General features: G+C 32.4%; 1 protein-coding gene across 3 annotated transcripts in view; it reads right to left on the bottom strand.

Annotated features, from left to right (window-relative positions):
• LOC142327269 (uncharacterized) overlaps positions 1 to 24,680 on the bottom strand; it is a 90,739-nt gene that overhangs the window by 48,975 nt on the left and 17,084 nt on the right. For all 3 annotated transcript variants that reach the window (XM_075370154.1, XM_075370152.1, XM_075370153.1), the window contains exons 4-6: positions 15,182 to 15,306; positions 9,457 to 9,634; positions 6,910 to 7,016 (exon numbers count right to left, since the gene is read on the bottom strand). In XM_075370154.1, the coding sequence (XP_075226269.1) occupies positions 6,910 to 7,016; positions 9,457 to 9,634; positions 15,182 to 15,306 (410 nt within the window). The remainder of the gene's footprint in view (positions 1 to 6,909; positions 7,017 to 9,456; positions 9,635 to 15,181; positions 15,307 to 24,680) is intronic.

Raw genomic sequence — 24,680 nt, forward strand, 5'->3', positions numbered from 1 at the left:
TGTTGTTCTTGTGGGAAAGTTTCACTTCCTACACTTCATGAGCTACCAGAACCGATCAACAGTTTAGTTTTAGGATCTCATCCTTTGTCAAAACATTTTCTCAATAATGTTGGAAAATACAACCTTTTTTTTCAGATGACTTCTTTCGGTGCTAAACAAATTATAGAAGGGAATTTTATGTCTACTTTTAAAATTCAAGTTCAAGTTTACCATCGCATAGGAAGTTTATTGGCAGCACCTGGAGTCAATCACCAATTTTTTAAATTTATTTCCTTTCTGATGCTGATCAAACTTGTCTTTGTAGTAATGTTGTTACAAACTTGAAGGAACTAATAACAGCACACCATTAAGTTTTGCTGGAACATAATAATTTGATCAGAGTTTAAAGGCAATATTGATAACAAGCCTTTGGGTAACGGATTTTAAATTAATAATTCATGCTGATTGTATATCTTTAATCAGCATAGGGGGTCACTACAATGCTCCACCTACTAATGAAGTTGCTGTTTTACTGGTCGATGAAGATAAAGGGCCTAGAGATATAATCTTACATTGTCATGACTGTCAAATGTGACGCGAGTCTGAGCTTCATAACTCTTATGATCCCTTACAATATCCCCATACGTTTTTGAAAGATGAAGATGGTTATCTAACTATTCCACTAAATAATAATGAACAGAAAAAGACAGTTTCCTGCATGTAATTTTATGCTTATCAACTTATGATTTGAGATAGACAATTTTTTACATTATTACAGAAACTTAGTTAAACAATACTGTGTTGACATGATGGCCAAAATGATCACTGAAAGATTAGCCTTTATTAGTAATAAACAAAAACAATTACATTCTGATGATTACATTCATCTTTGAGATACTGTGCAACAAGACTAATGTTATAATGCTTAACATGGATCAAAGTCATACTTCCCTCATTCACCACGGCATATGCATGAGACATTTCAAGATGCTATGACATATCTGCATGAACATGAGTGTAATTTATTTATAACTTTTACGTGCAATCCTGAATTTTATTTCTGATACAATAGATCTAAGACACAATATTATATCCAGAGTTTTCTATTTGAAAATGAAAAACCTCCTAGACATTATTAACAAAAAAGAAATATTTGGTTTGGTCAACTGCTATATAATAAGTGTCGGCAAAAATGAGGCTTACCTCATTGTCACACTTTGGTATGATTAGTAACTAAAATACAACTTGACGAAATTGATCTTATAACTTCCTGATAAAAATGCTGACCCATTATTATATAAAATTGTTCGTAAACATATGTGTCACAGATCATGTGGTGATATAAATAAGTCATCACCACACATGATAAATGGAAAAAGTCAAAAAAGTATCCTCGAATGTACATTTGCAACTTTCAATCAAAGTGTACATGATGGTTACTCAACTCATCGCAGAAATCCAGAGAACAGAGGTCAAACAACAACTTTAAACATATTGATAATAAATGGATCATCCCACATTATCCGCTATTGTCAAGTTGCTTTAATGCCCATACAAAATATATATATATATAAATTACGTTATGTTAACAATACGTTATTAATTTATATTGTTCAACAAAAATTAATTTTTGTTAATATTTGATTATGTTGCGTGTGTACAAATATGGTATAAAAAAAATTTTTTTTTAGTTTTTGATTTTTATTTTTTTAATGATAAGCGACCTTTGTTTTATTTATATTTATATAAACTATAGACTTTTCTGGTTTATTTGACATAAAATTTACTTATATCTGATAAAAACTGATTATATAAAAAAAAACACTACATTTCAGAAAATTGTAACTAAAAAAAATTGAGATTTCGGTAAAGGTAAAGGAATATATACGTGCATATGTTTGTGTCATTGAACCAGTATAAAATCTAACTTTGATACATATATATGAAAAAATGTTTTGCTTTTGATACGTGTATAAAAATATTTTGAATAAAGAACAAGTATAATATTAAATTATTGCTTCCTTTCATAAGTCACGTTCACTCGTTATTCTGTTGAATTTACATTTTCACAGCAATTATATAAAAGATAACAAACCGCTAATGTATATAAGAATCAAACAAACAAAAAAAATACCAAAATACTACGACTTAAACAATGACGTCGGTGAAAAAAAATACTGTGTGTTTGATCCCTTGTGAAATATCTACACTATACACGGCTGTTATATTTATTGCATTTTCTCATAATTCAAGGGGTTGTGATTAAATCCATATAAAAATCTTTTTCCTATGTTAAATGGTTCATGAGAACTCTGAATTTGAAAAATTTATTACCAGTGGTTAATATAGTGACCAGCGGGAGACCCAATTACTAATTTTTTGAAATTTGACCTTGAAAGGGGATGAAGAAAGGTAAAAAAATTCTGAACCATGAATATAAATTTTCCCAATCCCAATTACAGTAAACTGGATATTGAATAGATTTGGGGTTGCAAATACTCTTCAGATAAATACTTAAAAACCATATTAGGACGTTTTTATTTCCAATTTTTTAAGCCGTGGCTTAACCAACACAGACAGCCACTCCCACCATAACTGGGTGTGACTGGCTGCACCTAGTTCAGGTTACTTGACTAAACATAAAATAAAAGAATTGACCACTACAGGAAACGCAAGTAACCTCATAGCACACGTGAAGCTGCAATGGGAAGCTATTATATATATATATATATATATATATTTTTTTTTTTTTTTTTGAAAATTCAAGTAATTCATCAACATATTGAATAATTAATACAATTTAATATTATATGAAATAAAAACCACCAAAACACATAATTAGATAAGTTAAACTTATCATATTAATATCCAATAATCAAATTCACGAGATCCTGCATCTGGAATTCCAGATTCCAGTACTGAACAGCACAATTTGCATTTTTTTTTTGTCATCAGTCATTTGACTGGTTTGATGGAGCTCTCCAAGATTCCCTATCTAGTGCTAGTCGTTTCATTTCAGTACACCCTCTACATCCTACATCCCCAACAATTTGTTTTACATACTCCAAATGTGGCCTGCCTACACAATTTTTTCCTTCTACCTGTCCTTCCAATATTAAAGAGACTATTCCAGGATGCCTTAGTATGTGGCCTATAAGTCTGTCTCTTCCTTTAACTATATTTTTCCAAATGCTTCTTTCTTCATCTATTTGCCGCAATACCTCTTCATTTGTCACTTTATCCACCAGTCTGATTTTTAACATTCTCCTATAGCACCGCATTTCAAAAGCTTCTAATCTTTTCTTCTCAGATACTCCGATTGTCCAAGTTTCACTTCCATATAAAACGACACTCCAAACATATACTTTCAAAAATCTTTTCCTGAAATTTAAATTAATTTTTGATGTAAACAAATTATTTTTCTTACTGAAGGCTCGTTTTGCTTGTGCTATTCGGCATTTTATATCGCTCCTGCTTCATCCATCTTTAGTAATTCTACTTCCCAAATAACAAAATTCTTCTACCCCCATAATCTTTTCTCCTCCTATTTTCACATTCAGTGGTCCATCTTTGTTATTTCTACTACATTTCATTACTTTTGTTTTCTTCTTGTCTATTTTCATGCGATAGTTCTTGCGTAGGGCTTCATCTATGCCGTTCATTGTTTCTTCTAAATCCTTTTTACTCTCGGCTAGAATTACTATATCATCAGCAAATCGTAGCACCTTTATCTTTTCACCTTGTACTGTTACTCCGAATCTAAATTGTTCTTTAACATCATTAACTGCTAGTTCCATATAAAGATTAAAAAGTAACGGAGATAGGGAACATCCTTGTCGGACTCCCTTTCTTATTACGGCTTTTTCTTATGTTCTTCAATTATTACTGTTGCTGTTTGGTTCCTGTACATGTTAGCAATTGTTCTTCTATCTCTGTATTTGAGCCCTAATTTTTTTAAAATGCTGATCATTTTATTCCAGTCTACGTTATCGAAAGCCTTTTCTAGGTCTATAAACGCCAAGTATGTTGGTTTGTTTTTCTTTAATCTTCCTTCTACTATTAATCTGAGGCCTAAAATTGCTTCCCTTGTCCCTATACTTTTCCTGAAACCAAATTGGTCTTCTCCAATTCCACTTCTTCCACTCTCCTCTCAATTCTTCTGTATAGAATTCTAGTTAAGATTTTTGATACATGACTAGTTAAACTAATTGTTCTGTATTCTTCATATTTATCTGCCCCTGCTTTCTTTGGTATCATTACTATAACACTTTTTTTGAAGTCTGACGGAAATTCCCCTTTTTCATAAATATTACACACCAGTTTGTATAATCTATCAATCCTCACCTGCACTGCGCAGTAATTCTACAGGTATTCCGTCTATTCCAGGAGCTTTTCTGCCATTTAAATCTTTTAATGCTCTCTTAAATTCAGATCTCAGTATTGTTTCTCCCATTTCATCCTCCTCAAGTTCCTCTTCTTCCTCTATACCACTATTTTCTAATTCATTTCCTCCGTATAACTCTTCAATATATTCCACCCATCTATCAACTTTACCTTTCGTATTATATATTGGTGTACCATCTTTGTTTAACACATTATTAGATTTTAATTTATGTACCCCAAAATTTTCCTTAACTTTCCTGTATGCTCCGTCTATTTTACCAATCTTCATTTCTCTTTCCACTTCTGAACACTTTTCTTTAATCAACTCTTCTTTCGCCAGTTTGCACTTCCTGTTTATAGCATTTCTTAATTGCCGATAGTTCCTTTTACTTTCTTCATCACTAGCATTCGCATTCTTATATTTTCTACGTTCATCCATCAGCTGCAATATATCGTCTGAAACCCAAGGTTTTCTGCCAGTTCTCTTTATTCTAAGTTTGCTTCTGCTGATTTAAGAATTTCCTTTTTAAAATCCATTCTTCTCCCATTCTTCCATTCTCCCATTCTTCTTCTACATTTTCTACGTTATCTTTTTTACTCAGACCTCTTCCGATGTCCTCAAGCTTTTCTAAATTCCACTGATTCATCTGATACCTATTGTTCAGGATTTTAAACCCCAATCTACATTTCATTATTACTAAATTATTATCAATGTCTGCTCCAGGGTAAGCTTTGCAGTTGACAAGTTGATTTCTAAATCTTTGCTTAACTATGATATAATCTATTTGATACTTTTCACTATCACCTGGCTTTTTCCTGTGTATATTCTTCTATTGTGATTTTTAAACTGGGTGTTGGCAATTACTAAATTATATTTTATGCAAATCTCTAAGTTGGTCCCCTCTTTCATTCCTTTTACCCAGCCCATATTCACCCACTATATTTCCTTCCTTGCCTTTTCCAATGCTTGCATTCCAATCTCCAACTATTATTAAATTTTCATCTCCTTTTACATGTGTAATTGCTTCTCAATCTCTTCGTATACACACTCTACCTCATCATCATCATGGGCGCTTGTAGGCATATAGACGTTAACAATCGTTGTCGGTTTAAGTTTTGATTTTATCCTTATTACAATGATTCTATCGCTATGCGTTTTGAAATACTCTACTCTCTTCCCTATCATCTTGTTCATTATGAAACCTACTCCTGCCTGCCCATTATTTGAAGCTGAGTTAATTATTCTAAAATCACCTGACCAAAAGTCGCCTTCCTTTTTTAAACTTCTAACATTCCACGCTCAGACTCGTAGAATGTTATTTTTTAATTTTCTGGTGACCCCTTCCTTAGTAGTCCCCACCCGGAGATCCGAACTGGGGACTAGTTTACCTCCGAAATATTTTACCAAGGCGCCTCTATCATTGCTATATGAAAATGCAGAGCCACATTTTCTTGGAAAAAAAGCAGCTGTAGTTTTCCATTGCTTTCAGCTGCGCAGTACTCAGAGGACTGAGTGATGTTGATATGGCCGTTTAAGTCATTCTGACTCACGCCCCTAACAACTACTGAAAGAGCTGCTGCCCTCTTTCAGGAATCATTCCTTAGTCTGGCTCTCAACAGATACCTCTCCGATATGGTTGCACCTTCGGTCCAGCTACTCTGTATCCCTGAGCACTCAACCCCCCTCTCACCAATGGCAAGGTCTCATGATTCATAGAGGAGGTTTGCATATACATTCATAATAAATTTCAAATTTTTTTAAAACAGAAAGCAACTTCAAAAATTGACAAATAATAAAATTAATAATTTTTAATTACAGAATTAAATACAAACTGATGATGTGGGATCCCATGAAAATCAATTATTGGATATTAATATGTTAAGTTTAACTTATCTAATTACTGTATTTTGATGGTTCATTTCATTTTATATTATATATATATATATATACTAACACACACAAAACCAATTGGTGGGGCAATTTGTTGGTAAAAATTAATAATATCCAAGTGATGGAGTAGATAAGTTTCTCTGGGGGTCAATTTTCTCAAACTTTTACAAGCATAACCCACACTTAATATCAAGCTTATATGCATGTCTTACCAATTTAAAAAAATTCACCCCTTCACCAAAAAATTGAAAAAAAAAACAACCGTTATTTACTGGATATTTTTTAACTAAATCATTTTTATATCTTCCTTAGCGTGTCACAACCCCCCCCCCCCCCAAAAAATACTTGGGACAATCTTAGGTTAGGGGGTGGGGTAGCAGATCAAAGTTTAAAAAAAATATAAATTTTTTTTAATTTATCTAAATCTTTAATAATATTATAATAAAATTTCATAATAATTCACCCCATACACTAAAAAAGAAATCCTGGTAACATTTAACACATATCATTATTTTTCCACTATTTAGGAATAAATAATGAATGCCAGGAAACTATAACTTTGTTGTCAGCTTTTTTATAAATATTCTTTTTAACATGCCAGTATCATTTATTTTGTCATTAGCACCAGTAAATGAGACAATTAATAATTAACTTACCTTTCAGGTATATAAATTCCAAACTCCATCATAGTTTTGGTGAATATTTGTTTTTCATTACATAACGGACATCTGAATGCATAACCGCCAAAACTGTTAGCCAATTTCTAATAACAATGAAATTTAAAGTTAACAGAAATTACATTAAATATCTTCAATCAAAAGTTTCCCTACTAAACATACGTATCCATTAAGATTAGACCAAAACATATTTTTGGTACAAATTGCTTGGTAAAGATAACCTAATAGCATCTTTACACTCAAACTTTTTTTTTTCATACAGTAATATACCTCTTTTAAACTCACACACACACACACACACACACACACACACACACACACACACACACACACACACACACACACACACACACACACACACACACACACACACACACACACACACACACACACACACACACACACACACACACACACACACACACACACACACACACACACACACACACACACACACACACACACACACACACACACACACACACACACACACACACACAACCTAAATAAAAAATCTAAATTTATCAGAAATATATTATACATTGTCTGTTATCTTCTCCATACAATAATAACTTTATTATTGATTAATCAATAAATAAAAATAATTTTGTAACTATTTCAGGGAAGACATTTCTTCCCTCAATTTCACCATTACTGCTTTCGTGAGTACTTATTAAAATTTAATTATATACAGTATTTTGATATAAATGAAATTTGTTAAATGAACAGCAACAATTTTATCTTAAACAATAGTTAAAATGACAGACATGTATACAAGTGCACTGACAGGCAGTGGGAAAGGGTATAGGTATAAACTATTATTATTACTTCCCCTATCATCATTATTAAATTTAATTAGTTTATAATTATCCCTGAAAATGTCAGAAAACATTTATCTTTTACACCAAAATCAAACTACTCAAAAAAATTAACATCATGCTATTTGACTGCAGTCAAATAAAGCCATAGAAGGGTTAATATCAAGAATTTTTTATTTCTTTTATCTTTGTGATTTTTCCTTTTCTTAATATAAGGGTCAACGATTAAGTATATGATTTTATCCATTAGTGTATGCTAAGTATAGAATTGGTGATCCAAGAACTCATGTATTATACACAGTAGGTATGAAAAGTTCCTGCTTAATTTCTGTAGTTGATACAAGTAGCGCCATCTCTCGGACAACCAAGGAACTATATAGTATGTCTGACAAGTGTATGTAAAAACTTTCATCACGTTTTGTCACTCCAGTCTCGAGTTATATTCAGCCACGTACATTGTGTTCATGTGATCTTGTGCAAGCACGCAACATGGAACGGAGAAGCACGATAAAATTGTTTGACTTCCAAAGTTTTTCATTGAAACTTATTCTATGATACAGCAAGCATCCGATGATGAAGCTGCATCTCATACTAAAAAATACACGTGGTGGAAGCGGTTTAAAGATGGTACCGGGTCATTGGATGATGACGAACAAAGCAGGAGGCCATCAATAGTTGTTTATGATGAATGCAAAAGTGCACGTCCTCCTGCTTGAACAATCTCATCTTACCCTTCGTGCTACACCAGAAAAGCTAAACATTGGTAAAGACACGGTACATACAACTAATAGAAAAAATAAACCACTGAAAGGTGTGCTCTCGTTTCGTTCCACACTTCTTGACCAAAGAACAAAAACAGGTGCATCTTTCTTGCGCTCAAGACTTCATTGAAACTGCCAATAGTGATCTGAATTATTTGCAAGTAATTGTAACTGGGGATGAAAGCTGGCGTTTCATGTAAGAACTGCAAACGAAGAGTCAATGTGCTGCTTGGTTGAGGCCTGGAGAACAAAGACTGGCGAAAGTCAGGCAGCAAAAATCAAGAGTGAAAATGATGTTGATTGTATTCTTTGACTCAAAGGGACTGATTCATCATGAATTTGTTCCAACTGGTCAAACCGTGAATTCTAAATTCTATTTGGAGGTAATGAACCACCTGATCCATTGCATTCGTCGAAACCGGCCAAAGTACCAGGATCCAGGTAGTTGGACTTTCTTGCACGACAATGCCCCAGCACACGTGGCTACAGTTTTAACACGTTATTATGCCGCAAATCAATTCACCATCTTATCCCACCTGCCCTATTCACCCTACTTGGCTCCAGAAGGCTACTTACTCGAAACTCAAGTTGAAGATGAAAAGCCCATTTTTCAATGACATTCTGGCCATCCAAAGGGCTTGCACCTAGCAGTTAAAAGTGATCCCACAAAGCGATTTCTCGAGAGCATTTGATGGGCACTGCAATGAATGTATAACTAGAGAAGGGTTCTACATAGAGGGCTGACGTGAATAAATTTGTTTATCTTTAAATCTGTATTTTTAATTAATTTAGTTCGGGAATTTTTCAGACATACTGTGTATGACTAGAAATAAATAGCTTAAACTGAGATTAATCATTTCTTGTAAATAAACTACAGTAAAACTATTGTTTGGATTTTAATCATAAATATTGTTAACAAGAAAGTCATGAGATAGTAAAGTATTTACCTGAATACAATCTTGATGGAAGAAAGCATTTTTTTTACAACAAGGTGCCCACATAGTCGTATCATCATTTACAACTATAGCATCATAACAAATGACACAAGTCGGTGACTCCGACTGAGCCTGCTTTAATACATCTTCACAAATTCTTTGCCTTGGGCGATGAGCAACACAAAATGACCTGTGAAATAACAAAGATAGAAATCAGTATACTTTTTTGTTATTAAAACAAAATTCATTAAATGTCTTCTTAATCCAGCTCCAGTAGAATAATAATGTATCTGTTTTATATGTACAGAGTATATCACAAAGTACTTCCAGGACTTTTATAACCTATTCCACTCATGAAAATAATGGAAAAAGTTCATATAAACTTTGGCTAGTGAAAGATTTTGCTTGGATTTCAGCTAATCCAGTGAAATTAGGATGCGTTGAAATTTTTAGAATTAAGAGCGCAAATTGGTAGTTGCTTATGATTTTTCACTTGAAAAATTGAATAAAATAGATCCAAGAACCGTATCTGCAATACATTTCAGAAATCTGGGGTGAAAACCAACAAAATGGGGTAAAAAACACTGTTTTTTTATGTTTATAAAAATATATAACACTGTTATATGTTATAATAATGAATAATTATATTATTTAGAAATAGTGCATTCTACATTTGTCAGAAAAGTTACTTAATATAAACAAAAACCAAATCCTTTTTTGGTGTGATGTGAAAAATTTATAAAAATAAAATTTACTGTTAAAAAATTTAATAAAGGAAATTACTCAACAATTGTAAAATAAATATTATTTATTTTCTGTCTATGTTGAAGCCTGAACTAAACAACCTGCACGTGTGTGGTGTTGTGCTTGCAAATACACAACTCATATACATATGACAATTTTTAATCGGTTGATGCAATTCACCAGGTGGAAAAAATTACATCACCAGGTGGAAAATGATTACTTGATCTTAAAAAACTTCCGTTATTTTAACTGTGACACTGTTAACTGCTCGTAACAGAAGTTACTTTGGGCGAGATAGTTTTTGTTATTAATTTGGTTAAAATAAGTATCGTACTGAAATTTATAACTTATTCCTTTTTTCCAGCACTGGAAATCAAGATTTTGTTTGTAGTGCTTTTCAGTGTCATGAAATTTAATAACTATGGCTGAATTTTTCTTGCTGTATAGTTAAAACACAGTAAAGATAAAATATTAAGAAGCGGGGGGAGGAAAAAAGATAGTTTTTAATTTTTAATTTTCACATTAAATATTTTCATGCATATTATATTATTTTTATTTTATGCATATAAAAATATGGGTTTGTATAAAGCACTTCACAGATGATTTACAAACCTAAATATGTTTATTATCTCATTAAACTATTACTATTCTGTACAGCTGCTAACTGTGTATGAACATTACTACTGTAATAGTAAAACAAAATTACCATCAAAAATAACTGTTATGACTAAAAATTTATAACCTTTTCTTAATTTAATAACCATTAAATATTTTAGAATACACAGAGCAATAGGCAACTATTTCTGTATTATTATTATTCGGTCAGAAACTTATCCAAGAGTGCAGTTACTGTTGCACAATTTTGTGTACACCCAGTTAGTTCATACTGCCTCGCTCAGCATGTTTTGTTTACTTCAGAGGTCTCAAAGTAAAGTAGACATATTAGATATTTTTTTTATTGACAGAATACAATAAATTTATTAGAAAAATTATAATTTCAAACTTGGCAATAAAATAAGTAATCAACAACAAGCAATACTGTATTAGAGTTTAAATCATTCTGTAAGGTACATTAAATATATCAGGTGTTGTGAACTATGCTGTTATAAGATTTGTTAGCTAAGGTTTTCTGTAAATTTTAGTTTGAACATTATCAGTTTACCATTGAACTAATGCCATTCTTATTTACAATAGAGGAATATGCTGATACGGTATAGATTCATTTTGGGTTTTATAATGCTTATGTTACTGCCGCTGCACGAAATACATTTTCTGAATCTCAGAATTCCAGATCCCAAAACAGTTAGCGTAACTTTTCATAATCTTTGGGAAACAGTTCACTACCTAGTATTTGTACGAGCTACAAATGATGTGTCCAACATGACACTAATTATTAATAAAATTATTATCGATGCAGTTCAGCGTAGTTAAGGCATTAGCACACGATGTCTTTCTAAGCGGATCAGAATTTTGCATCTGATGCTTTGCAGGATACTTAAAATAAGTTTTATTCTCATCATAAACAGCCAGTTCAACTACATCCAGGAGATAGCCGATGAACACACACGGGCAGAAGTAAATTCTCATGAAATGATAGAAGATAATTTTCAATACAGATTTAGCATCAATGTACGGTGCAGTCTTCTTCACAATCAGCTGTTTGGACCAGTACTATTACCTGGCTGCTTAAATGCTGAGGTCTACATATACTTTCTTCAAGAAAAATTGCCGCAGCTGCTTGAAGATGTTCCTCTAGTGCCAAGATACAAAGTATACTTCCAGCACGACTGTATACCTCCCCGCTTCTCTTGTGCTGTTTCCACTTACTTAAATTATTTTCCTGAAAATGGATCGGTTATGGAGGTCCACATTCCTGGCCACCACGATCGCCTGAGGTAACAGCTTTAGATTTTTGCATCTCGGATAGATGAAAAATATTGTACACAAAACAAAAATACATTCTCATGAGGATTCAATTGTCCACATTATGGCTGCAGCTGAGAAACTTAAAAAACTAAAATGAGCAACAAAAACAGTACAGAAGCATCAAGAATTTTTTTCTAAATATGGGCTCATTTTTTAGCACTTATTATAAAATGGTATGTGTAATGTACTGTTTCAAAATAAAAATTTGAATTTTTTAAATTTTTCTTTGTTTTATTCAACTTATCTTTCACCACTTTGTTCACAATTAAATTCTCTACAACTTTTATGTGTTTATCACCCATTTAACACCCCCAAAACCTACTGTGGATATGGTTGTGGGACCTACTTTATTTGATTTTTCAGGTCAAAAACCATAAGAAATCACTAATTCTTCCCCTTAACTAACATCCTAAAAACTTCAATACAACCTCTACATATAGATTGTAAAAAGTATAAGGAATTCCTCTATAAGTAAAATTTCATATTCTAACATATTTTATAATTTATCACAAGGTTGTATTTAATTTGAAAAATTAAGTCTTGAAATGAAATGTGGATGGATTTGTTTTGAAACCCTCTGTATAAATATGAATATTTATTATAATATATATATATATAATACACATATATGATAGTTAAACTTATCCCGTACTCAACCAATTACATAACTGCAGTCTTTGTGTTGTGCAGTTTTACAATTTATCTACAATTATTGGAAGAGAAGAATCATAACTGGAGTCTTTTACAAACTCCCACAAGAAAAAATGACAGAAAATGACATCAGATGATCTTCATGGCCAGTAGTGAAATGCTAATCAGCAAGTCCCTTACAGCCAACCCATCATTGTAAACGATGGGTTTAATTTTGCATTAACCCGATCCAACTCTAATCAACTGAGCTAATGAGCCAGCTACATTGTTAAGAAATAATCAAACTTACAGATGCCGATGCGGTAATCCTCCATCCGGTTGGAAAATCAATTCATCAGAATCTACTAGTAACTGTGGAGAAACCCACTGTTTGCAACATTTCCGAATATGGAATTTCCATAACAAAATTCCACAAAAAAATTATGGATTATAAACCTTTTCTCAGGAAATGGAGCAGAAGAGATTGACTTCATGTTGCATGTAGTGGCTCTTGATTCCTTTATCCTTACATTGTGACTGTTCACCTTTTTATTTATATGAAATGCGGCCTAGTCACATGATTTAACATATGAGGGCTGTTTTTTTTTCAACCTTCAATCGTGCATCTAAGTAAACAAGAGATAGGTGGGAACAAAGTCTGTGCGTTGTGCGATTACACCATCCCCCCATCACAATTTCTGCCACTGCTTCGGTCTGAGCCAAGCTACAGGCGATTGAACATGGCTGCTACAATTGATGCTGTCGCCAAGTGTGGGTTGCGAAGTGCAATATATTTTCTGCAAGCCAAATGATGTAGCATTGCTGAAATCCATTACAGAATGAGCCTAGTGTACGTCTAATTCTTTGAGTAATAGTAGTGTATGTGAATGGTGTAGGAAATTTAAAGAAGGGCGAACAGAAATCCATGACGAAGGTGAGCAAGGATATAAGTCTGTCGTTACTGTACAGATAGTTGACCATGTTGATGGTTTTGTCTGCGACAAACAGAGGTTTACAATACGTGAACTTTCTGCAGCAGTTCAAGAAATTTGAAGGTCTTCTCTGTATCAATTGTGACTAAAGACCTAGGATACTGGAAACTGTGTGCACGTTGGGTCCAAAAATTGTTGATTGATGATCACAAAATGCAGCGAATGAAGTCAGCCTTAATGTTTCTCACGCATTACAATAATGAGGGAGAAGAGTTTTTAAAGTCTATCGTTACTGGCGATGAGACTTGGATCCGGTATAACAATCCAAAAACCAAAGAACATCTAAGCAGTGGGGATGGACACTTCTCCAAATAAGTCAAAAAAAAATTTCAAACAGACATTGAGCGACAGAAAAACAATGGCTACAGTTTTTTGAGACCATAAAGGTGTCTTTTGGTGGACTTTACAGAGCAGAGGACAACAATAACAAAGGTGAATTGTGAAAAAGGTCAAATTGTGAATCTTTACATTGCCTCTGCAGAGCGATCCAGAACAAACAAAGAGGCATGCTCCTGTCGGCGTGATTTTGATCCACAATGCCGACTGCACTGTGCCGACGTGACGCAAGGAAGTTTTTGATCATCCACCGTATAGTCCAGACCTAGCAACTCTTTCGAGAATTCAAGGCACGGTTGGGAAGACAACATTTCATCTCCAACAAAGAACTTCAGGAAGTTGTCAAGATGTACCTTACCTGACTGGCAGCAAACTTCTTTGAAGAGGGCATCAGAAAGCTGGTGTCATCATGGTATGTCAAATATACCTCAATCGTTTTGGAGAATATGTAGAAAAATAAGTTAGATACCACTCAACTTTTAGTAATAGAATCATTTCATGTCAATGTGTCTTTTTTAATAGCCCATCAGAGGTTGAAATAAAAACAGCCCGTAGTTCATTCGTTACCGGCAAACAAACAGCTGTAGAGTTAAAGCGTTTTTAGATCGGAAAAATCTCTTTGATAAATCACGTATACATTATTAGCTAACTTATTTTTATAAGTCTGGTAGGTAAGTTTATCTGCCTTGATAAGTGTAAGTTGAAATAAATATATAGAATGTTCCTTGAAGTATTTGCTGAACTTGAACTTATTGAAGATAAAATACACAAAAAAGTATGTTGATAAATGCTCTATCTTGCATTATTTTTTATTTATTTGTCATTTTACTTATTCAAAAGAAATTTATCTTAGAAATAATTAAGATATTTTAAGTTTAGCCTAAAATTATAAAATCTTACCTCGGAAAATTGTTTAATCATTAAGAGCTTTGTAAATATTAGTTTCATAGAATTATATTTTTATTAGGTAAAATGTTGATTTTCTTATGAACAACAAAATGACATTATTTATTAAATTAAAGCAACTCTACAGTATATTAACAGTTCCGATTTAAACAAAAGTTTGATTAAAACCAATAAAAACATATAAATTTTTTCCTGTAACTTACTTGAACTGCTTAAAGAACTGATGTAAAGAACCTCGTTTCATACCACATGGTAAATGGAAGACTGCTTTACATCTTGACAGTACACAACCAAGGGTTGCTCCAGTTTTTAAACAATATATACATCTCTGAAACAAATAACAAGTGATATAGTAATAACTATAACAATTTAATAATCTAACAGGAGATAACTGAAAATCATGTAATACAATGACGTACTTTATTTTTGTTACAATAAAAACTCTGATGTGGACACGACATGACTTCCTTTATGCCTATTAAATTACAAATACACATTTTTTTAAATGAAACGTACATAAAGTTTTATTTCATTAATAACTTCTGATTATTTTTTATTGTAAAATTTTTTTTTACAGTCAGAGGTTAATAATATAATTAATAAATCAATGAGATGAAGTCTGATTCAAACCAATGTGCCTTCCACTTGACCCAAATATTTCATAAATTAAAATTTCATTTGGCTATAACTCTGGAACCAATAAAAATAAGTATCACTTATGACATAATGTTGAAGAGCTCTCATGAGAGCTTATTACTACAGTTAAGAAAGAGTCCAAAATAAAAATTGTTTTGGATTTTGTGCTTTTTTGGACACTTCTGGTTACATCGATCGCAATCAAAATGGGAGGTGCACAACTAGATGTTACAACAGTTCTAAATCCAAAAGTTCAACATCCTACAGCTAATCGTTTTTGAGTTATGAGAGATACATACGTACGTAAATATACAGATGTCATGCCAAAACTAGTCAAAATGGATTCAGGGAGGGTGAAAATGGATATTTCCATTGAAATTTGAGAACTAAAATTTTTCACAATCACAATACTTCCTTTACTTCGTACAAGGAAATAAAAATGACATTCCACAATATTGTAAGCAGAACCAGGATGAGATAATCTTTTTAATAGTTTCGAAACTTATTTTACTCAAGTAGTGATATAGATGTAATACATCAATGGTTGTAGTAATAAGGCAATATAGAAGAAGGGTTATAAAAAGATATTTCTGTATTTTATAGTAGTATTTCAGCACTAGGCTTCAATTAAACAAAAAAAAAAAAATTGAAGTAAAATTATTTCTGAAAACAAATATAAATTGCAAAATTTTGACACAAGTGAGCAAAAATAGTACCTAAATTTTCATTAAAATGTTAAAAATATAAGTAAAAAGAGACATTGAAAATACAAATTACAAATAACCTTGTAAGAACACAAAATGAAGAACTTATATTATGGGATAATAAAACTAACATCATAAAGCACTTAAAACCTATAGTAATAAATTAATTTAATATCATAATTATAGTATAATATATTAAAATAAAATGAATAATGGTAATAAATTTATACAGGAAACATATTTACAGAGCATACAGAAATAAAAATATAAATACATCTTAACAGAACTAGGCATCTTTATAAAATAAATAAACTTTTAATGTATATAATAATAACAAAATATGAAAATTCTCATATTAAATAGACAGAGTAAACAGAAAGTATTATTTTTACACATTTAAATATAAACCTTAGTAAATAAATTCACAGGCAGATTTCAGAGGGGTATACTTTTATTTAAATTAGCAGAGAATATATAACTGTTACATATTAGTTTCACTATTAGTAAAAATCAGGTAAAATATAATTCAATGTATCTCTGTGATGAAGTGCATCTTGGCTTTTTATTCAGAGGTCCCACGTTTAAATCCTGGTCAGTCATGCCATTTTTCATAAGCTACAAAATTTCATCTCCATATCCCACGCACAAGCTTCAAGCTTATGTCGCATATCATCTAGCAAAAAAAATTTATGGATGAATTTTACAAAATAATACAGTTTTTTAATTCATTTCACGCATATAATTTTAAAAATTTGCTTCTATTAACAAAAGGAACTGATGGAGGCACCACTGAATATCCAATATTCATTTAACAATTTAGAGAATGAATTAATACATATTCTTCCTTGTACTTTACTGGTTATGTAAAGTGTTAAGTTAAAACATTATCAATAAAGTATTCAAAATAGTGCGTTAAAAATAAGCAAAATAAGCTGTTAGCGACCCTGTTACACTTCAAAGAAAAATATAGGTTTTAAGAAAAATGGCAGTTAAGTGAGGGAAGGTTTACATTAAACATACACTAGTTCTAGGGAAAGAAGTTCCCATACTTGCATCAATAATGTACAGCAGATCAAAAATGTAACTAGTTTAAGAGAAGCCATTGTCTTTTTTTAAAATTAACTAAAAACTTGAAAATTCTGTTATTCAATTTCTTTACTCTGAAACTATGTGATAGGGTGTAATTCATCAACAAATTAAAATTTATGGTGCCGTTATGGATATGTCAACAAGACAATGCTGTCAAAAATATAATTGAGGGAAGGAAAAAATCTCCATGATCCTAACTGGGCATCCGGTGATCATTATGGATGATTTTCAGTATGTCATTTTCTATATGTGTTGCAATTAATCAACAAAATTATCATCATTCACTTCAGGTTTGTCGCACAAACAGAAATTATTATAGAGTGAATTCCATGCATCTTAGCATCAAAAAAAGGTAAAGCGTAAGGGTGTAATTCTGTTTGTTTCTGGACCAATCAAAATGAAGTTTCTTATCAGTATTGTGTCAAAATTTGGGTTTCTAATTGTGCATCATAAAATATCATCCAATTGATGAAATGACATCAGCCTTGTTAGAATCCAAATCAAACTAGTTTAACAGATTCTCTTGCCTTGAAAACTCATAATGACAGTCTTTTGAGATCAAATGAATTTAATCATTCATTATGTGGCAAAAAAAGATAATAAATGTTAATGTACTGCAAAACAATAAACCATTTTGGTGAACAGTAAAGAACTGGAGGAGACTTAACATCTTTTCAAAAACAGCTCCAAGCAAACAGCGGTAACTCCTAGAAAATTTTAAATGGGAAGTTTTTGACTGTCTATCTTATAACTGAATTTGGCATTTAGATACTTCCACCGTTTTCACGAGATTCATTAGTACAAGGCTCGGCTGATACATTTGCACACTAGTGTGCTACACAGAGAGAAAAGGCACTATCTAGTTGGGCCTAGCAGCACATGATAGCTAAAATTCCATCTCCACAAACCTGCGATAATGTGTCGAAATCAGTTTACCAGTTTGTTTTCAGTAGCAGTTAAAATGAAGTTGAGTACATCAATATGTCAACACGGTTAAAACAGCAAGCAGTAACTGAATTTTTAAGAGCAGAAAATATAAATCTAATAAATATTTTTCATCATTTAAAAGCAGTTTACGATAATGAAATGTTGAAAGGTGTACTGTGAACAGGTGGGCGCTGAAATTTCATGAATGTGAAGTTGGTAAAGCAATAATTGAGGACTCATCTCACAGTGGACGACCAGTTTTGGCTGATGAGAAACATCAAAAGGAGATGGATGATTTGCCTCAAACTAACCGGCAAAATCATCCAGCAATGCATCGCTATTCAGTTAGGCATAGCTAAAGGAGTAGGCAATATTATTGAGCAATTGGATTACTGTAAAATCTGTGCGCAATGGGTACCGTGCAAACTGACAAACACATGCAGAATCGTGTTGAATGTGAATGCAAAGAACTTTTGCAGCGCTATCATGCCAAAGATAATAACTTCCTTTTCAATATTGTGACCAGGGATGAGAGTTGGGTACACCAGTACAACCCGGAAGAAAAAAGGCAAAGCATGTAATAAAATCATTACAAATCACCAAATCCAAAAAATTAAAAACTCAAGCATCGGCGAAGAAACTCCTTTTTAACTGTGTTTTGGGACACTGAACACATTTATGTGATCGAATATCAGGAACATGGAAGAACAGTGAACTCTGAACGATACATTGAGACATTAAGACACCTCAGATGACGAGTATGTCGCGTTTGAAAGACCACCATAGCCATAATCTTGCAACACAACAATGTGCAGCCTCACACATCGCACGTCTCTGCAGAGGCTCTCCACAAGCTAAAATTTAAGCCAATTATGCATCCGCCATACTCCCCAGATTTGGCTCCGTGCAACTTCTACTTCTTCCCTCATCTCAAGCGGGATCTCAAAGGTAATCCTTACACCACCAACAATGAGGTGAAGGAAACTGTGGGCCATTTGGAGTCCGCCTGGACAGTCCGATTGACCTAAGGTGGGCGCTTTGGCAGCGAGCCACGATTAGTTAGAAAGAGGTGAATTTGATTGTTGAAGTTGTCGGCGAAATGACGACTGCACTGCCAACGGGCATGGGATGCCATGCAGCCATTGAGGTGTAGCGGCATTTCGACGAGAGCATATTAAAATGAGCAGACGACACTGTCGGTGGGATGCGGCTGCACTGCCAAAGGGCATGGGATATCATGCAGCTGTGATGTGTAGCGGCATCTCGACGACAGTTTATGTGGTGATTGTCACGCGGGACTCTGCGATGGAGAGGGAGAGTGGTTTCCAAAGGCATGACAAATGCCTCATAAAAATTAATTAAATAAATAATAATAAATTAATTTAAAAATTCACTAATACAAATTACGCTTATTTTGTGGCAATTTTCATTAGAAATTAAGCGGTCAATGATCCCCCACTCCTTTTTCTTCAGATCACTCAACTGTTTAGCTATAAGAATGCATAGTATAAGCCAAAAGAGTGTAAACCAAATTATTAAAAAAACATTTTACATCTACTTAATATTACAATTTTTCAAACTTTTTACAAATTTTGAAATTTACAATTTGAAAAAAATCCTGACATAATAGAAAAGAATAAGGGTTATTTTTATATTCAGCGCTAAAAAAATTATAAGTATCAAAAACTAAAACACAGAAACATCGCAGGCTTGTTTAACTGACTTGCACCCAAGATTGCTAAACCTTTTTCACAAACTAGCCTAAATTATTTTCTAAAGTAAACAAAAAATAATATTTAATAACTTGGTTTGCATAGAAATGCTAAGAAACACAGATTTCAATATAACAAAGAATATATGTACGATCACAACTTAAAGGAAAACTAAAATCACTGTGACTAAAAGTAATACAAATAAGAGAACTAGAACAGAACACCTTATTTTGTAGAGACAACAAACATTAACATTTACTTGAAAGATATTCATATAGATAGTCATTATTCTAGCATACTTGCAGAATATCATCAAAGTATGGTGCAAGGCCATGATTAATGACAAAGGAGCATTTAATAGCTCAGGAAATTAATTTTAAAAGTTGCCAATATCTTCACATGAACTTAAGGATAACTTATTTTGTACAACTTACATAATATCAGCCTTAGAAACTTAGTCTTTTTAACAAAAAAATAAGTAATTATGTTGTCATTTTGCATATATCGAATCAGGGATTCAAATCTATCATTTGCTGCTGAAATCCTATTACTCTGATCAGAAGATGCAGGCAAAGAACATACAGATGTATCACAACTGTTGATCAAAGTTTTAGTCTGTTGCGTTGAAGTACCACTGGAAGATAAAAAGGTTTTCAGGGAAGCCTGAGAATTCCTCAGGATAATTATTTTATTATGTTGCTTTTCTTTATTGTGTGAAGTCACTGCCTTTCGGTCCATATTGCGCAGTCCAAAATGTTTTTACACACATCACAAAAATCATGATACACATCTCTTCTCAACCGACTGAATTCTGGGTGTAAGTTTTTATCTAATCACTAGTTATCGAGTAAGTCTTTTAACATGCCATTCAAAAGCAATTAATTACCAAAAATACAAAAAAAATCCTTGGTAGTTTGAAAGAAATTCCAAGAAAACAGTTAACAATCTTTAAATTCTTCAACGGTAATTTTTTTTTTAAATTTCACGATGAAAAAATTAACTGCAATTTGGAATATTCCTCCTTTAAAATAAACGAAATGAGTAAATGTTAAGTAAAAAAAATCTCCTTTTGGCATGCCGGAAGGTGGAGGTAGATTTCACCAGTGCTAAGTAGGTGAAAAAAAGATTTCCACCTTAAAGTAAAGAAAAACTTCAAATTTACTCAATACGACAACAGTTGCATGTGAAATACATGTTTAGCGTATGACAAACTCCATCTTCTTACAACTCCAGCAACATTTTGGTCATCCCTTGCTGTAAGGGATGGTCATATCAAAAATTGTTTTAGACAAAAGTTTTAGGTAATGTTTAGAGAACTAACAACCACTTCAAACCGATTTGATACTGCGCCTATTAAGGGAGGTATGATTTTTTCTTTTTATCATCGAAACCCCATTTTTTCCACCCCCTGGGCCAATGGTTGGCGATTATCAAAAAACTTTACTTAGACAAGTTTTAGGCCCTTATCCAAAGAATAGTAGGAACTCTAAACGAATTCGATATTTTACTTAAGAAAGTTAGTGATAATTTTTTTTTTTTAAAAAGCCACCCTCCCCCCCATGGTCTGATTTTGCCCATTAACTAACTCAGCCAAGAATTTGGGCCATTATATTTTGTGTATTAATTTGAAAGTGATTGGTGAAAAATTACAGTGGTTATCATGTCCACAAGAAAGTGAAAGATATATATAAATGTATGTGTAAACTTTTGGACTGTGTTTTTGAGATCTGAGGGATGTAAAATGCGAAAACACGTCAAAATTTTCCGTAAGTCAAATCATGGTACACATTACAATAGATAGCTTTCTTATGAAATCTACCTAACATGCCCTGTTAGGTAGATTGCTTGAAGCGCATAGTTACAATGTCCTGTATGATGAGGATGCCACTTCCCAATGCCAGGAAAGTATATAAAATATATTTTGGCATTACGTAAAAAATACTTTAAAACTAACATTATCCTAATTCAGTAACAAAAATGCAATTCTCTGAAAAGAGTTTTCCAAAAATTCCTGCCTGTAGGAACCATGCAATCGTAAAGGTTTTATTCATTACCAAGAAATCATAAAGCTATAAAAAAAAAATTAAAATGTTCTTAATATTTTTAAATGAAAAATGTATTTTATGTTTTAAACAAGGTCCAAATTGTAACTTATTTCAGTTTTTTTTATTTAATTATTCATGCAAAATACTGTTCTATTTTTGAATGTAGTTTTTTTTACTTTTTCATTATCCATTCATTTTATTATATAATAGTCTTACTCTTTTTTATCAAAAATTGTATAGTTTTTTATTATTTAGAGTACTGTGTCATTTGCATTTTCAATTTTCAATGTTAATTACACGTTTGATTGTAAACAAGTTTTTTTTTTTAAATTTTAAAATAAAGTTTAAATTTTATATATATGGCCTTAAATAAAACAGCCTTCAGTATTCCATAAAATATCTAGCCATTATGTACAATGCCTAGACGAAGTTTGTTTTCCAGGTATGATACCTACAAATAGAACAGTCATTCTACAGAATATCCTAAATTCTGTACACCAAAACATTGGTGTATATTGTGATGTATACACAAATAAAATAACATGTCCCTATTAACTGACCGATACATCAACATCAAGCAAAAACTACTGAAGATAAATCGATGAAAATTTGTATACAAGTTCTTCTTATGGTGTAATTGCACACTAAAAAATGATTTTTTGAAATTCCAAGTTTAAAGGGTTAAAATGGAGTATCAATCAAATTTACTATTTTAATTTCTCGATAACAAATGAAAATATCAACTTGACTTTTGGTATGTGTAATCTTCATGTAAATATTTAAAAACTAATTTCTAGATTTTTGAACTTCTGATGTTAAAGGATTAAATTGGATTTACATTACAATCTTTTCTTGAAAACCGGCTATTTTTTTTAATTTCTCGGTAAAAAATGAAGATATAAACTTGAATTTTTATGTGTGTAATTTTCATGTACATTCGAGTTGCGTTCAAAAAGTAACAAGAATTTTTGCTTTTTGGAAAGAAATTTATTTATTCATCTAAATTAATGTTATCTCCTTCAAAATAGTCCCCCCCATTAGATATTATACACTTATACCAGCAGTTTTTCCAATCCCTGAAGCACTTCTGGAACTCTGATCTTTGGAGTAGTGTTTAGCTCTTTCAGCTATTCACTTTTAATCTCATCTATGCTTGTAAAACGACAGCCCTTTAATTTTCTCTTTATTTCTGGGAATAGAAACAAGTCACATGGGGTCATGGCTGACAAATATGATGGCTGGGGTATCATTAGTGTTGTTTTTGACTAAAAACTGACAAACAAACAATGAAATGTGAGCAGGCGCATTATCGTGGTGCAAAAAACATGAATTGTTTCGCCACAAATCTAATTTTTTTTTTTTTTTGGATTGCTTCATGCAAATGGCGTTGAACTTGTAAGTAATACTCCTTATTGATCGTTTGACCTTGTGGCAAGAATTCATGATGCACTATGCCGTTAAAATCGCAGAACACAATGAGCAAAACCTTCACATTCGATCGTACTTATCAAGCTTTTATCAGTCTTGGTGATCCAGAACACCTCCAATGGGACGATTGAGCCTTAATGATGACATCATATCTGTAAACCCATGTTTCATCACCTGTTATGACACGTTCAGTAGTTCTGCATCATTTTTGACTTCATTTAGCGACTCCCGGGCAACTTCCATTAGCCACTATTTTTGTTCAAAATTCAACAATTTTGGAACAAATTTTGCTGTCACATGTTTCACACCTAAAAAAATGTCATGGCATGAGCCAATTGATATCCCAACATATCAGCGACTTCTCTAATTGTGATTTGGTGATCATTCATAATCATTTCTTTCACCAGTTGTTTTCATCAGTTCATGTGCTGGGCATCCAGGGTACTTATCGTCTTCAACGTCTTTATGATCTTCTTGGAAATGCTTATACCACCACTCGTAAACCCTTGCTTTACTCATAGCAGACTCACCAAAAGCAATATTTAACATTTTTATAACATTGCTACACTTTATTCCATTCTTATAACAAAATTTAATACAAATTCTCTGATCCATTATTTATACAAAAAAAAAATCATTAATCGTACCAAAACATGTTATCCTTTTGACAGCTGACAACAGACTAAACATCCAATAGGGCTAAAATGCAGATACTTTTCAGAGATGTTTACAAATACAACGAAACAATCCCAAGAATCGGACTAATACAACCCGTGAAATTTCAAAATTCTCATTACTTTTTGAATAAACCTTGTATTTAAAAACCAGTTTTTAGATTTTTTGAAATTCGACCTTGAAAGAGGGGTGAAGAAAGGTAAAAAAAATTTTTTAACATCAATTGCAAATTTTCCCATTTCCAACTATACTAAACGAAATATTCACTTGACTGGGGCTTGCAAATACTCTTTATATAAATATCTAAAGGCCATTTTCAGGTTTTTTTTTTTAATTTCAATTTTTTAAACGATGCAACTGTGTATGGTGCAGCAGCTCAACTAACAAAGCCATTGTTACTGTACGTACTATGCATACGGATGCACCTGTGCCTGGTTATTTGACTAAAAAATATAAAATGAGAGTAATTAAAAAAAAAACAAAGGG

This window comes from Lycorma delicatula, chromosome 7 (assembly GCF_047948215.1).
Source record: "Lycorma delicatula isolate Av1 chromosome 7, ASM4794821v1, whole genome shotgun sequence".
Classification (NCBI taxonomy): Eukaryota; Metazoa; Arthropoda; class Insecta; order Hemiptera; family Fulgoridae; genus Lycorma; species Lycorma delicatula.